This window comes from Athene cunicularia (genome assembly GCF_003259725.1).
Source record: "Athene cunicularia isolate RWA chromosome 8 unlocalized genomic scaffold, athCun1 chr8_part1, whole genome shotgun sequence".
In the NCBI taxonomy this organism is placed as follows: Eukaryota; Metazoa; Chordata; class Aves; order Strigiformes; family Strigidae; genus Athene; species Athene cunicularia.
Window position 1 is genome coordinate 18,658,599 of NW_020799109.1, and position 14,359 is coordinate 18,672,957.

The 14,359-nt window shown below is 37.2% G+C and overlaps 2 protein-coding genes across 13 annotated transcripts in view; both read right to left on the reverse strand.

Annotated features, from left to right (window-relative positions):
- Positions 1-1,485, reverse strand: part of GFI1 (growth factor independent 1 transcriptional repressor) — a 12,226-nt gene extending 10,741 nt beyond the window's left edge. Inside the window, exon 1 of the mRNA XM_026853929.1 lies at positions 1,480-1,485. Coding sequence (XP_026709730.1) covers positions 1,480-1,485 — 6 coding nt within the window. The remainder of the gene's footprint in view (positions 1-1,479) is intronic.
- Positions 1,486-4,804: 3,319 nt separating this feature from the next.
- Positions 4,805-14,359, reverse strand: part of EVI5 (ecotropic viral integration site 5) — an 84,231-nt gene continuing 74,676 nt past the window's right edge. For 8 of the 12 annotated variants that reach the window (XM_026853774.1, XM_026853775.1, XM_026853773.1 and 5 more), the window contains one exon: positions 4,805-6,079. In XM_026853774.1, coding sequence (XP_026709575.1) covers positions 5,774-6,079 — 306 coding nt within the window. In that variant the 3' untranslated portion in view covers positions 4,805-5,773. Of the gene's footprint in view, positions 6,080-7,206; positions 7,248-8,238; positions 8,265-10,562; positions 10,650-11,484; positions 11,495-14,359 lie in introns of those variants that run through there. The other 4 variants (XM_026853780.1, XM_026853777.1, XM_026853778.1 and 1 more) reach the window with 4 other exon arrangements.

Below are 14,359 nucleotides of genomic sequence, written 5' to 3' on the forward strand. Positions count from 1 at the left end.
AGCCTCGGGCGGGAGCTGTCGGGCCGTGCTGCTCCCGCGGCTCTGCCGGCCCCGGCTCTTGCTGTACCGCGGGAGCCTCTTTCATCTCCCGGACATCCAGCGTTTTTATCTGCAGCTCGACCCTCACGTCGTTTTTATCTTGCAACCCAGAAATATCGCCGGTTTGCTATCACCACGGAACAGGAGACCGAAAGAAAAGTGCTGCAGCTGCTGCAATCTGTAGGTAGGGCCTGAAGGCCACTCCTTGGCCTCTGACAGCCATTGTCACAGGGCTCTTTCCACCCCCGAGAGGAGTTCGCTATTTGCAGTAACGGCACGCTGAACAGAGGTGAAGGGACTAAGCTCTTATTCTTGGCTTGTGCTGTGACCTGTGTGCTGCAGTTTAGTAACCCTTAAGATGGCCTTGTGTATGCAGTGGTCATCGTGTGACGCTGTAAGGGCTGTGTGACAATGCCAATCTGTATCCCAGTGTGAAAAAGTCAAAAGCCAATGGTCCCGCGTCGGTGGAGGGATGTAATTCATCTGAAGGATAGGTGATGGGGGCTGGGGATGGGTTTTAACAGAGCTGCTCACACACAAAGGGAGTGTGGTATTCAAAGTTAAACATAAAAACTTGGTAAGATAAGAGTTGAATACAGTGGTAGGTACAGGATCATTACCCCATAGTAACAAAAGAGGGGAAAAAATAAATTAAAGGAGGGGTTTAAACTAGGGTGGGATTACATCATAGTCATGCTTAAAACTGAAGAGCTACTCAATGTAATTTACTTCACTGTTCACAGCAGCTGCCCGATGTCACCGATTCGATCTAAGAAGACATTATGCACCAAAGGTGATGGGATGCAGATGAGATCTTCATGTTCAGAAGTGATGAGACACTTCATAACAGAAGGATTTGAAGAACAGGATTTGACAGGTTAGCTGCTTGGTATGTAGGGGAGGACAAACAATTTCTTGTGTGTGGAAGTCAGGATTGGGAGAAAGCAGAATAGGGTGGTTCTGTGGGGAATTTACACAGTTTAAGGTGATAAAACCCAAGATCACAGTTACCCAGAACACTTTCAATATGAGAAGCAACTAGAACTTGTAGCACTGCATTCTGTTGGGAAATATGTCTTTTAAGACATGATTTATGTCTTAAATCTGTTTTTTTATTACTTTTTGGTAAATGTTTAATTATTTTTAATATATCCTGATTATTATTTTTCCCCCAGCATCTTGTCACTAACTTCTTAATGTTTGTCCTTGTGGCATAAACATGTGCTGTAAATATATGAGACATTAATCGGTGACTTTGATAGTAATTTTTTTGATTGCTGGGGAAACCAAAGTAAGTTCTGCTGCTCTCAGAGCAGATTAGAGAAATAATGATCACTGTGAGCACCTACTGGAGAGGGGAAGTGACAGTAGGCTGTGGTGTTGAAGGCTGGGATGGAAAGAGGGATACCAGTTTTAGGAAGGAATGGATCCAGAATTTACCTCCATTATGAGTAGAAGAAAGTTGAATCAGCAGAATGTTACAGAATGTAGACTATGAAAAATGGTCTCAAGAGTTATAGTTCTCATAGCAGAACGCTAGAAATTTCAGTCACTTATGCAACAGTATACAATTCTAAGCATATGCCACATTGCTTTTGTTTACATAACTGTGAAATGAGGTGTTAATTAAAGGAGGGTATTAAGCTGTTGTATGTTGGATCTAGCAGTTGTACCTTAGTCAGTGCTCATGTATATGTAGGCATGCATATGTTGGCATGTTTTCTCCACTCTGAAGCTGAAACTTCATGCTATATAGAAGTTATATCGAAAGTCAATTTGCCGTATGCTTTTGATTCCATCATTCAAAATCTCTGGTTCTATGGGCTACTCATAAATGTATTTCACTGATTTTTCTTGCGTCTTAATCTAGTTTGTAAAAAAACCCACCAACCAACCAACCATCTAACTAAAACCCTCAGAGAAATACAAAAAAATATATTGTGCAGTATGATGAAAGTATTTCACAGAACAAAAATGAACTTCATTAAATCCAGAAATCCATTAGCTGATAGTTTTCCTCTTCCCTCTCAATACACAGTCAGTAGCTGGTGCACAATTAAACATAACACTGTAGTTTCCACTTAGATTGTACTAACCTCTATTTTATAGATTGATTTTTTAATTTTAGTCGCTAGGACTAGCCTAATGGCTTTCCCAGGGGATTTGCATTATCCTTTACCTTCCCCCAAACATTATTTGGAGCCTCTACAGTTAAGGGAGTTAGCAGCACATCCAGTCTAAAATGGAGGTATTTTATGCTAACATATCTTTAGGTCATTCTATTTTAAAATATAAATGTTGTATGAGCATCGTTTCACTAAGTCACTAGCATACTCTCTGATATAGAGCAGTGATTACGTTAAAAACCCCAGAGCACACACAATTCCTTCCGTGTTGCAGTTCCATGAAAGGGCCAAGTACTGATTAAGTTCAATAGTTTGAGATTTACAAAGTGGTTTTGGTAAATTTATGCAAATACCTGTGTGAATACTTTCATAGCAATTTATTTTAGTTAAAATCATATGGGAAATTGTGCATACAATTGAAAATTTGATTTAGTGGAAAATACTTGGTCAGTGTGTACATAGATGAGGCCTGCATTTTGTCAAAAACCATGACCAACATGAACAATGTTGAGCTGGGAACGTAATAAATACACGCTTCTTAACTTCACAGATGTACTTTCTCCCAATAGTCATGTTCCCAATTTTTCATAAATGTTACAAACTTGTAATGCGTGAAATGAAATGTCTTAAGTAAAGAGGTCTTAATCGTAAATGCTGTTGGGACCTAAAACATTCACTCCCTTACCCTAGAGAAATAAGAAAATGTAAATATTGAGGCATCTGTAGCTAGTGAAGACATTTGATTATCAGACTGGGAAACTAGAACCATTTTGACTACCAGACATAAAACATAATTTACATGGAAACTCTGTATATAGCAGGGCATCCCCCTTCTCTATTTCACCTGTCTTGTCAGCTGCAGCACTTGTATACTCAAGAAACGTAAGTTTTCATGTTTACGTGCTTTTTTTCCCTTATGCTTTTAGCATTCCCATTGAGCTCTTACAGCCTGCACATAAGAGCAAATCTAAGCGAACAGCAATGTTTGTTAGAAGGTCATGGTGTGTAGCATAATTAGTATGCCTTATTTATTGACACGTTAATAAATACATTATCTGTGCTGATGATGACTTGATATTGTTCTGGTGTATATTCAAATTATAATACACATAGGCAAAGATATTTGTGTCATTTTTTGGCAGAATAGTTGCAGAAAAAGCAGGATGATTCTGAAGAGCCTCTCTTGGGTTGTCTTCCAGGATATTCTGTGCATAACTAAGTCTTCTGAAACTACAGCATGTCCAGTGATTCATCTTAATCACTAGAAATGATACAGTTTAGCTGGGTAAGGGCTTTTGCTTTTCCCTTGATATTTTTATTTATGCTGTTATTCAGTGTCAGTATTTATTCTATTAGTACACTTTTAAACCACAAAAGTTCAGGAAATAACCCTTGCCAACTAATCGCATTTGCTATCACTTGAACAGTAAGGCAGTTATTGCAAAATCATAACACTTCACTGTTCAAACAGACAGGATTTTTATGGCTCTCCAACTGAATTTTGCTCCTGCTACAGAACATTACCTCTAAGGGAGACTTGCAGCTGGTACTGATGACAGGCAACAAGACATTTGTCACCTATTCTCTCAGGCAACAATTGTCCAGGTGCAAACATAAGGTACCAGATGCTTATTGGAAGGGAAAAAGGCAACTGTTGTTAGCAAACGAAAGTGCTCATGATTTGTTTTTGCATACACGGAATTTCCAACAGGGATCAGAATCAGTCAGCTAATCCACTTCAGAGATGGCAACATCCAACAGCTATCCTGGGAAATACTGAAGCAAGTTAGGAGCTGCAGAAATATGTAACTTGAAATTTGTCACCCACCTACTATAAGATTTAAATTAGATTGCACCTGGGCAGATAATACTGTTGAGACACCCCGAATGCACTCCTTCCATGCAGCCTTCCCTATCATTCTCTGAACATCTGTTTTCTCCTCAGTTGTGCTGTGTCTTTCTGAGGACACATTCAAAATAAAAGCAAAGGAAATGCCTAACAGGACTAGCAGATGCTTTCAGCAGTATGTTTCCACCCTTCTGCAGTTTTAAATAACTACACTGTTTCTCATGAGTAGCAAGATGGTTAACATACATGCTGACTCTCAGTACCAACTCATGCATGGCTTTTTTTTTTTTTTTTATTAATAGAACAGTTACAAACATTGCTAGAAAAGAAGTCTTAAGGCTTATTTATGTAAAATGGGAATAATAGCTGCTGTTAAGAATATTGTTGACCAGAATGTGTCTGAGAGCGCAAGTAAGTGTTCACATGACAATAGTAGAATATCTTGTTCTGTTCAAGAGATGACAAGGGTCGTTGTACTGGATTCTCAATTTTCAGGAAAATGTGAAAAAGAATGCTTAGCTCAGATCTTACTGCTTTGGTTAGTAGCTTTAGTTAGCTACTTGGTGACAGGACCAATAGCTTACTGCTTAGACAGCTCTGCAATATAAAACTCTAAGAAGACTGAACTTAGATATTTTTACTGCACTGACTATGCCTTGATTAGAACTAACGCTAAGACATGAATAGTTTTTCACCTTATTTGAACTGCCACTCTAATCTAGAACCAGCAAGCAACTATGCAGTAACCAGGAACTGTAGCTTAGAAGTGACTAAACAGTAAATGCTGCAACCTTGTTAAATCATGAAAAATTTATTTTCATTACGTATATATGAAGGTAAAAGATTTCAGTCAATAGTGTTTTGAACAAGCATTTCTGACATGAACCTGTTAGTGTAGCTAGGCTGAAACTTAATGCAAAGTTAGTGTTTTGCCTTTATTTAGTAATTCATTTCTAGTGTGTATATACAGAATTCATTTTCCTGTTAGAATACCAGAGACAGTAATATCGCAACATTTACATTCCTCATATAAAATGGTGTAATGTACATTTTCAGCTTGGTGTAGATATATAAATATGTACAAAATAAACATTATCGTAATTAATCTATTTAGACCAGGTATTATTTAGCAACATCAAAAGCAGATGCACGTAGATTTTAAGTGAAAATGGTGAAAAACACCTTTATGACATTAGTGACCATTATTTGCATATATGTAGTACAGATAAAGGCTCTTCTTTCAAGCCTTCTGTGGGCATCCAATAATTTCAGTAAAAACAAAAGTAATCGAGACGCATAAGATAATTATGTATATATATGTGTCATGATCAGATGGTTTACTAAGGTCCATCTTGATCACACATGGATAATAATGTAAAACATACACATTTGTTCAGAGCATAAAATATTGCACAAGAGCAATTTCTTTTGAGGAAAATAATTCCTGTGTTTGTGAACAGCAAAAATGGTTCTTATGCATTAAAGAAATGACATATTTGCAGTTTCTAAACCAAGGAACATTCAGTAATACTGTCAGAACTGTCATCCATCAACTTCTTCCCACCCTGTTTTATGGCAATGGTATGTCACTAGCAAGATTTGGCAAAGAGAGAAGGCAGATAGACAGTACATGTATATATCTATCACAGGCCAGACCAGATCCAATAGTTGTCTAAGCCAATTGCTGGATAGTTTCAGTTATCTGACAATTTGACCCTTAAAGAAATATGAAAGTCTTCAATGCCAGTCACAGTGATAATCACACAGTAGTAGAGTAAGATTCCATTCTTCTCTGCTTGGAAACCATCTTGTTTGAATTCCCAGTCTGAAGGGCACTTTCCTCAGTATCACTGTCACTGCTGTCTACAACTGTGTGGTCCAAAACCATCTGCCCAGTCCTCCTGTGTAGATGAAAGTTCACCCCACTCTCCTGTATGGAGTTAGTTATAAAATCTTCATCAGAAGAATGAAATGATTCATCATCTCCTGTGAAATGGTTGACAATGTGAATCCCATCAAAAGTGGGTTGGTCTGAGAAGTCTCTCTGGCCTTTCAGACATTTGATCTGTTAGAAAAAGCAGAAGTTAACAGTTAATCAGAGCTGAAGAGTACAGCAGTAAACCAAACACATTTCCAATAAATGTCTCATTGAACTTCACTGGATTAAATTTGAATAGGTGTAGAAGTAGCACATTTCATGATCACTTTGAAACTCAGCTAGAATCAACACAAAGTGACTTCTCAATTATGGCCACCCAAGCAGAGACCTTGAAAGAATATCTTAAATAGTACTTGAAATTTTCCAAAATTTTCCTTCCACGCCTGGAGTATTTCAGTTTCAAGGCTTAAATAATTGAGGTACCTAGAACCACTAATGACAGATTCCTCCAGGCTGTTTATTGCATCTGTAATATCCCCATAAGGATGGTTTATAGTTAGTTTTCTAGAGTGGCCTATTTGTTTTGACAGCACTTTTGGCCTTCACATCTTACTTTTACAGCTCCAATCTCTCCCTTATCACCTAACTTCTCATTTGAGAAGAGCCCTCCCCCAGTCTCAAAGAGCAGGGTCCCAAGTGAATATTGCCAGTTTCACACAGACACAAAAGAAACCCCAGAGAATATGTTTAGTTCTGTCTACACTGCAAGATTGAGTGCCTTTTAATTATCTAGTTCAGACCCAATGAAATTTCAGATCAAGAACTGTGAGAGAAACTCCTCTTTGTACAACATAAATAGATTGTAGTTTCAATTTTAAGCGAACATCAAACAAGACAAAATTATGTCATTTTTGATGTCAAAATTTGTCAAACAAAAAAATGATGTCAGACCATGTCAGACCATGGACAGATACAATACAATAACATTTTAATTCAGAATGCACTGTGGAGTGATAAAACTATTACAACCATGCATTCAAGCTATTCAAAAATAAAACCTAAAACTCTGAAGCCTGGCAAGACCCGTGTTAATTTAGTGAAAATAACTGCAACTCATAGAAGACATTCCTGAGGTTATTTTTTTTTTTTTTTTAGAATTTCATGTTTGCTAGCTTTTAGTAGCAACTACTTCAGGGTCAGTTTGACAGTCTAAGGGTATTATGATAAAAAATCCTAAGGATGCAGAAAAACATTAAAAATGCATTACAGAGACTTCCTAATGTCACTCTGGAAGCTTAAAAAAGAAGATGTACCAAGTGCTATTTTGTAAGCGACTTTTCACAATAACGGAGACCTGGAAAATAGAAAGAAGAAAAAGCCTGAAGAGCTTCTTTACACAAATCTATTTGACTTTTCAGAAATCAGAAGCAATATTCACTCTGATAAATAAAAAGTCAATGTAGGTCCTTGCTCTTGACACCAATAGATTTTACCTGTCCATTTGGGGAAGAAGGAATCTCTGTACTTACCATGGGCTTGCGCAAAAGATAAGAATAAAAAAGGGGTTGAAAAAAAGATCACAGGGGTTATGCTAGAAGCCATCAAGTAGGATGTTAACAGCATGTAAAAGTTCCAGCTTTTAACGTAATTCAAAACATCCCTGTTAGGAATATGGGTATATGCTGTAGATCTTTACCTTGGTTGTAACTACACATACTAATATTATTTTTTTGCATTATCTTCACATATGCATAGGCTGCAGTCGTTTCATGAGGCAAGCAAAACCAAGTTCCACACTTACACACCACAATTCATGATGTAAGCAAAACCAGTTTATACCAAATATTAGATACTGGACATGTATCTGTAATAAATAATTTTTACTATCATATAACTAGATTCAGAAAGCCCAATACAGAGATTCTTGTGTTATTTAGAAATACTACCCCTAAAAATATCCTGCAATATGATCAGATTAGCTGCCACATGAAGTTTCCAAAACAGCTATCAATTTTAGTCACTAAGAAAATAAAACAGAGAAAAACAAAATGAAACCCAACAATTTCTCTCCACCCTCACCACAGGAAAAAAAAGCTTCACTGTACAACTGACTACAAATTTCATATTAAAGAAATTATATGCTTTTAGGTCTGCACAGCTAAGCCATTGGTTCACCTAACCTTATAAAGCTGATGCTCGATGTTAGTTGTTTTGAACATTCAGAAAGGCAAGCCAATGACCTCAACTGTTTTCCTGAAGACTTTAACACGATACCTTTAGATGAGTGTATTTGGGTAACATGACAAAATCATGGCTTCACGGTTTTAGGCAGTAGCCTTTCCAATCACCAAATGAGAGTCCGTGGAAAATGCTGTTGGTGAAAAAAACAATGAATAGACACAGCTTTTGCCAATTCCTAAAGTGAGTCTGGGAAAACACCATGGTGTTAATCTTTTGTTACTGTAATGAAAGGATGCACAATCTGTGATCTTCCAGAAACACTTCTTTTGATCTGCAGCCTTACACTTGCCTGTCCTTTGTCTCAAGTAGCCCTCACATCCAAGAGGAACCAGGCTGCTAGAAAGAAACATGAATGTACTGTAGAGAACATATGCGACAAGTCTGTTGATGATCACATAGTTCTGTAACTTCTCTGTGTACTAGAAAAATGGCCATCTCAGCCAGAAGCACAAACACTGTAGCATAGAATTGCTCGTATTACAGGGATCGACAGGCTGGGTAGCAGCACTGCTAAAGACATGGCAGTCCCAACACGCAGGAGGCTAAACATAAAGCAGGAGTGTCCCTGAGCAGTGATGAAGACTAACAGCATACTAGGCTGTATTGGCGAGGGCACAGCCAGTACATTGTGGGATGGAGAGCTTATGCCTTACAATAAGAGAACTGGTTCTTTACTGAAATGCATGGTGGGAGGAGACACTGATCACAGCACACAACACAAGGCTGTGTTTGAATATGAAGGGAAGATAATTGTTACAAGGCTAGTTAAGGATTAGAACAGAACAGAATCAGAATTGCTCAGAAAATGTGGATTCTCCATCCTCAGTGGATTTCAACACCCAGCTGTCAAAGCCCTAAGCAACCTGCTTTGAATTCAGTGCTGATCCTGTTTTGAGCATGCAGTTGGACTGGAGGCCTTCCATGGTCCCTTCCAATCAGTAAGGATTACAGTTCAGTGAGAGACGTATTACTGTTCTTATGGCAGCCATTTTGAGTTTGAGAAATTAAAGTACCTGCTAAAGTTACTGCATTTCTTAAAAATGCTGTCATTTGAATCCAAATGCCTTTACATTAAATGTCAGTACATTAATTTATCACAAAACTTAGTCTTCAACAGAATGTTACCTTTATTTTACAATTAGGAGTCTGTCACTTAATCTTGAGAATAGTTAAAACAGGTTGTTTTTCAACTAATGGTAGAATGTGAGTTGCATCTTAATTGATTTTTAAGCATGAACATTGATGAAAGTAACTAATCTTCAAGAAGTACTGAACAGAAGAGGTTGGGAACAGTTGTACACTATTTTCAGTTCTGTGTGGTTTTAGAGTTGAAGATACCTCAAGCTAATATTTGTTTAGGAGCATTTCTGAAGGAACCTACTTATCTGCAATTTGTGTTGCAGCAGAAAGGCTTTGTAAGGCTTCTCAAAGCATTTCGAACAACTTGTAGACAGCATGTGCTCCAGTGCCCTTAGATACTAGTGGCTAATGCCAGCTTCAGGCTCTAAAATAGAGGTTTCTTAAAATGAAGAGTTTTGTACTCTCACGTAACTTCATAGTCTAGCAAGTGAGGCACTGCACTTCTAATAGAAAAAGCAGTATCTTTTTTCAGGATAGCAACATAAGAAGTGTCTTACTGGCTCAGGGCAATGGTCCATTCACCTAATATTCTGTCTCCAACAGTGACAATAGGACTTCCATGTTGTTTTGTTTTTAAGGGAAAGCATGTGAATATGACCAATTTTTGCAGTCCATTCCCTTCATAAGCCCCTGCTCACTTGTCCAGAAGCTGTTGTAGCAGATACAAGAATGCATCTCTTCCTAGCTGGTTCAGCATCCATTTATAGACCAGTTGTTCATGACTGATGATTTTTTTTATTTGCTGTCTATCTCCAGAGCTTCCTGTAGCAGGAAGTTCCAGAAATTCATTTGTTTGTTTTAAACTAATCTCCTACTTGTTTCAGGAATTGACCCCAAATTCTAGTCATGCAAGAATTAGTGATGAAAATAGTTCTGCAGTCATGACTGCAAAACTTAGATCCTAACGCCTCCCTCAGTCTTCTCTCTAAGACAGATGAGTCCCAAGCCTTTTTAGCTTCTCACAAACAGGTAGTGCTCAAGACCACTGATCATTTTAGTTGCCCTTTAACTTCCCTACAAACCTTCTTTAAGTTCCCTACATCCATCCTGAGCTGTAGAGACCAGCCCCACACCAAGGTTTTGTAGTGGCAATATAAAACTCTTTGTGTTAATATACTTCCTATTATGCCCAACATTGTCTCATCTGTTTTGGCTGCTGTGGCACACTTAAGCCAATGATGTCAGAGGACTCTCAGTGACAACTTGAAAATCTTTCCTACTTTGTAGCTACCAATTCTGAGTTTGCCATCATGTAGATATGGCTTAGATTTTGCAATTGATGAATTACCTTATTCACACTGAAGCTCATCCTTCACTTTTAAGAGATTTCTTGAGATTCTTGCTGTCAGTGTTTTATTTGAACATGCAAAAAGAGCTTAAAGTAGGAAGTAAAGCATTATTAATGCCAAGATCTTGTCATTCATGTAGCCAAGCATATTAAGATAATGGGAAACCCAACTTGGGGCCAGAGGGAGGCCATGGACCCAACCCAAATATTCCCTCCCCCCCAACCCTACTTCTGCTCTATCCTTATCATTCCACTTGAAGGAAAAATAACAGCCCTTTTTCTTGCAGCCATGTTGAGTGCAGTATGGGCTTACACTCCAGGGTCTGCCACTTCTGTTCTCTTTTGAGAAGAGCCAATATTGGTTAAAGTCTTTCAGTTCTGGGTCTGGCCCTCTTCCATGTGAAGGGACCTAGACCTCTGTTACCCCAACAAGTGCTATTCAAATGAACCTTGGCTATTTCATACTACTTCATTTTGGCAAGAATCTCAAATCTGATCATATCCGTAAGAAAAACAGGTCTGGTAAACTCAGATGTTTTTCTTTCAATTCTCAAATCCAGGTTGTATTGTCTAGATGACTGTAGCTTTACCCCAGTTTTCACTACAGCACATCCATGGGGTCTTTAGGACATTTCAAAGTGTTATTAAAATTATGTGACCTAAATGTATGTCATCGTTACCCCTTCAAAAGCCAGCTGAATCAAGCACAGAATCTTAATAATAATTTTTGCATTTATGTACCTTCTTGTGCTTAAAGAATTAATCATTTTAAAGACAAACTCTATGTCCTATTGGTCAACATCTGAAAAGGCTTTAATTGTACTCACTCTGAACAGGTAACAGTGTACTTTCACAAATTCAGAAGAGCTGAAAAAAGGCTAACAATCAGATCCATGAACCTCAGAATAAACTTTCTTCTTACCTGATGCTGACTGCCTCATCAAGCCAGGCATGAAGGAGAGACAGTAAAGAGAAATTTAGAAGTTTTAGTGCAATTCAAAAGTACTTCCATGTTAAATCCTAGAATAGTTTGAAGGCTGCTAGTCAGTTGCAAACAAGTTAGATTTCTAAGCCCCTTTTATTTTTTCATCAGTGAACATACATCAAATTTTGAAGTGGGACTTCATGAAAGAGTTCTACTTAAGCTTTGGGAGACATTTTTATGTTGTAACCTGTGAGGGTTTTTTTAAAGCTAGAAATTCAGTGGTGAAAAGAAGTCAAACTAAAACGTTAGTTTCTGCTTCCTTTAAGAGGCTTCAGTAACTAATTCTTGGAATTTACTCAATTCAGAAGTAGCAAAGTTTTAGCAAAGCTTGCCAATAAATAGTCAATCTACTCACAGTAGGATAAGCAAGCAATACACAAATGAGATAAAAATATGATAAAAATATGATAACTGCCTTGGCTGAATGAAATTGATTTGGGCAGAGGGCGGTATGTTAATTTTTTATTTAAAGAATAAAGATACTAAATTCTCAGTGCTTTTACTTACAGCAAGAAGAATCTAAAAATCAGAGTTCCCTCTTTGTTTCCACCTCAGTAACATTAGGAAGTCTTAGAAAGATTTCCTGCTTAAAAATCAAACATGATTCTAAAGAAAAATAGAATATTGCTGAAATTATGATCTAACCATGTTTATCTGAAGAGAAACAAGCCATAAGCATTTTCAAATACCTGTCCTGTACTTCAGAAAAAACATTGTCAACTTGGCAACATGAAAAGAGTGATTTACAAATAAAAAACCTCATGACAGGCCAATTAAAAATATGTTATGATCTATTAAATTATAATCACATTTGACATGAATAAAAGCAATTTAATTGGAGTTCTTAAAAATTCCTGAGACTAATGGTCCACAGCAGCTAATGGGATCCCTTATCATACTCAACAGCTGAGTGCTATTTACAGCTGACCCTCTCCCATTGTGACAAGATCACTCCAGTTTAAGGCATACACTAGTACGCTATCACTTCTTTAAAAAAGCTCCTAGTAACTTATTTTGGAAAAATTGTTATCTCAGAAAATGAAGTAGTTGCAGTATCTCAGACAGAATTAATGGAAAATACATTGCCATTTGGAAGACAAATACCAGTCCAGACAAATACTATTTCCAGTGGGTACCTACAATGCCAAAGCATTTCTGCACATGCACACAAAAAGAATGAACAGTATTAAGGCTGCAGGTCTTTTCATGATACTTTTTTGCTTCCACAAGCACAAGCAACTCCTTAGATATATTAAGCTCTCTGAAGCCCATTTTTAAATATATGGCTGTACTTCCACAGTGAGTCACATTCATACTGAAACCATTGCAACATGAACACTGCACAAATGGAGACATCATGAGCTAAATGAATAGTTGCAGAAACTAATATTAGCAATCCATCATCTGAAACAATTCTTAATGGCTGTACAGCTACAATGCAAATGGTGTTTCTAACGCTCCCCAACAGAATCAGCTTCCTTATATGAAAGGGACTGCTAGGCATGCATTGTGACAGAACTGTATCAAAGCATTTTAATGAAAAGCATTGCTTACTGATCTTTTAAAACTCTGAGATTTAAAAAGTGCTTAAGTATGGTTTAATATATCCTGCAATAAAAAAAGTTTAATGCAAAACCAAACCAACTTTAAGACATTCTTCATTTTCCTCAAGCATGAGACAGTTTTTACCAAAATACATGGATTACGTGCAAAAGACAGAGGATAGTCTTTTGCGAGCTTCCTGACAACTTGTGTAACTCTCAAGATTACAAGTAAAATGTGTAAAATAAGTCAACAACACATATTGCATTAATATGACAACTTTGTTTAGAAACAGTGACACATTCTCTAACAAATTTAAATATAAATTTGAAAAGGTATGTTACATTAGAAATGTGTTATTGTTGTAACTGTATTAGGACAAAGCTCAGAGTTGTGGCTTTTATTTCAGTGTCAGTGAATTTCCTGTTTCACTTCAGTTAACATTTAAAGTTTTTTTCTAAAGTCATAGATATAAATGCAGCCATAATTAGGATTACTAACTTGTAAATAGCAGCCATGAGCAATGGTAACATTCTTGGAAATTACCGATGATTCAAGAAGCCCAAAGTGACCAGACCAAACAGATGCTGAATTCAGGAACTCCCATGTACTCTTCTTGCTCCCATTACCTGATCACTGTTGTCTCTCCTGAGAAAGAGGCCCTAATATCATGGACTCACTGTTCGAAAGATAACAGCTGGGAAGGACTGTATGGGATTCTCTTCCCCAAAATCCATATGACAAGCTTCAGAGATGGCCACCCCCACATCTCTTACCGAAGCCATTTTGGATTCTCCAGTACCATAATCTACCTCTGGAGATTTAAAAACTGATTTAGAATACATTCTGTAGACCTCATAAGATATGCAAGGAATATGTTAAAGGGAAAGAAAGAAAAGAAAAATCACAGTGAACTATCTTTTCCTTTCACTGTGAGGCAGACACGGAAGAGATCTGCAACAGAGATATCCTTAGTAGAGAAATTTAGGAAGTTAAATCTTCATTTATTGCTTTCGCACAGGTTGTTTTTTTTTTTAATTATTATAATTTTAAAATATTAAAACTCTTCCAGAACAACTTTGAGTCTTCTCAGATTTCCTAAAGATGTTCTGCTTTATCTTAAGATATAACTAACTTTGAAATGGATACAATAGACAATTATATTCTCAAATACAAACTGTTATTATGCCCTCCTCTTTATTGCTCCTTTCCCTGAGATTGAATTTTGTGTCAAAATTCAAAAAATCCCAGCAAATTATTTACATTTTGT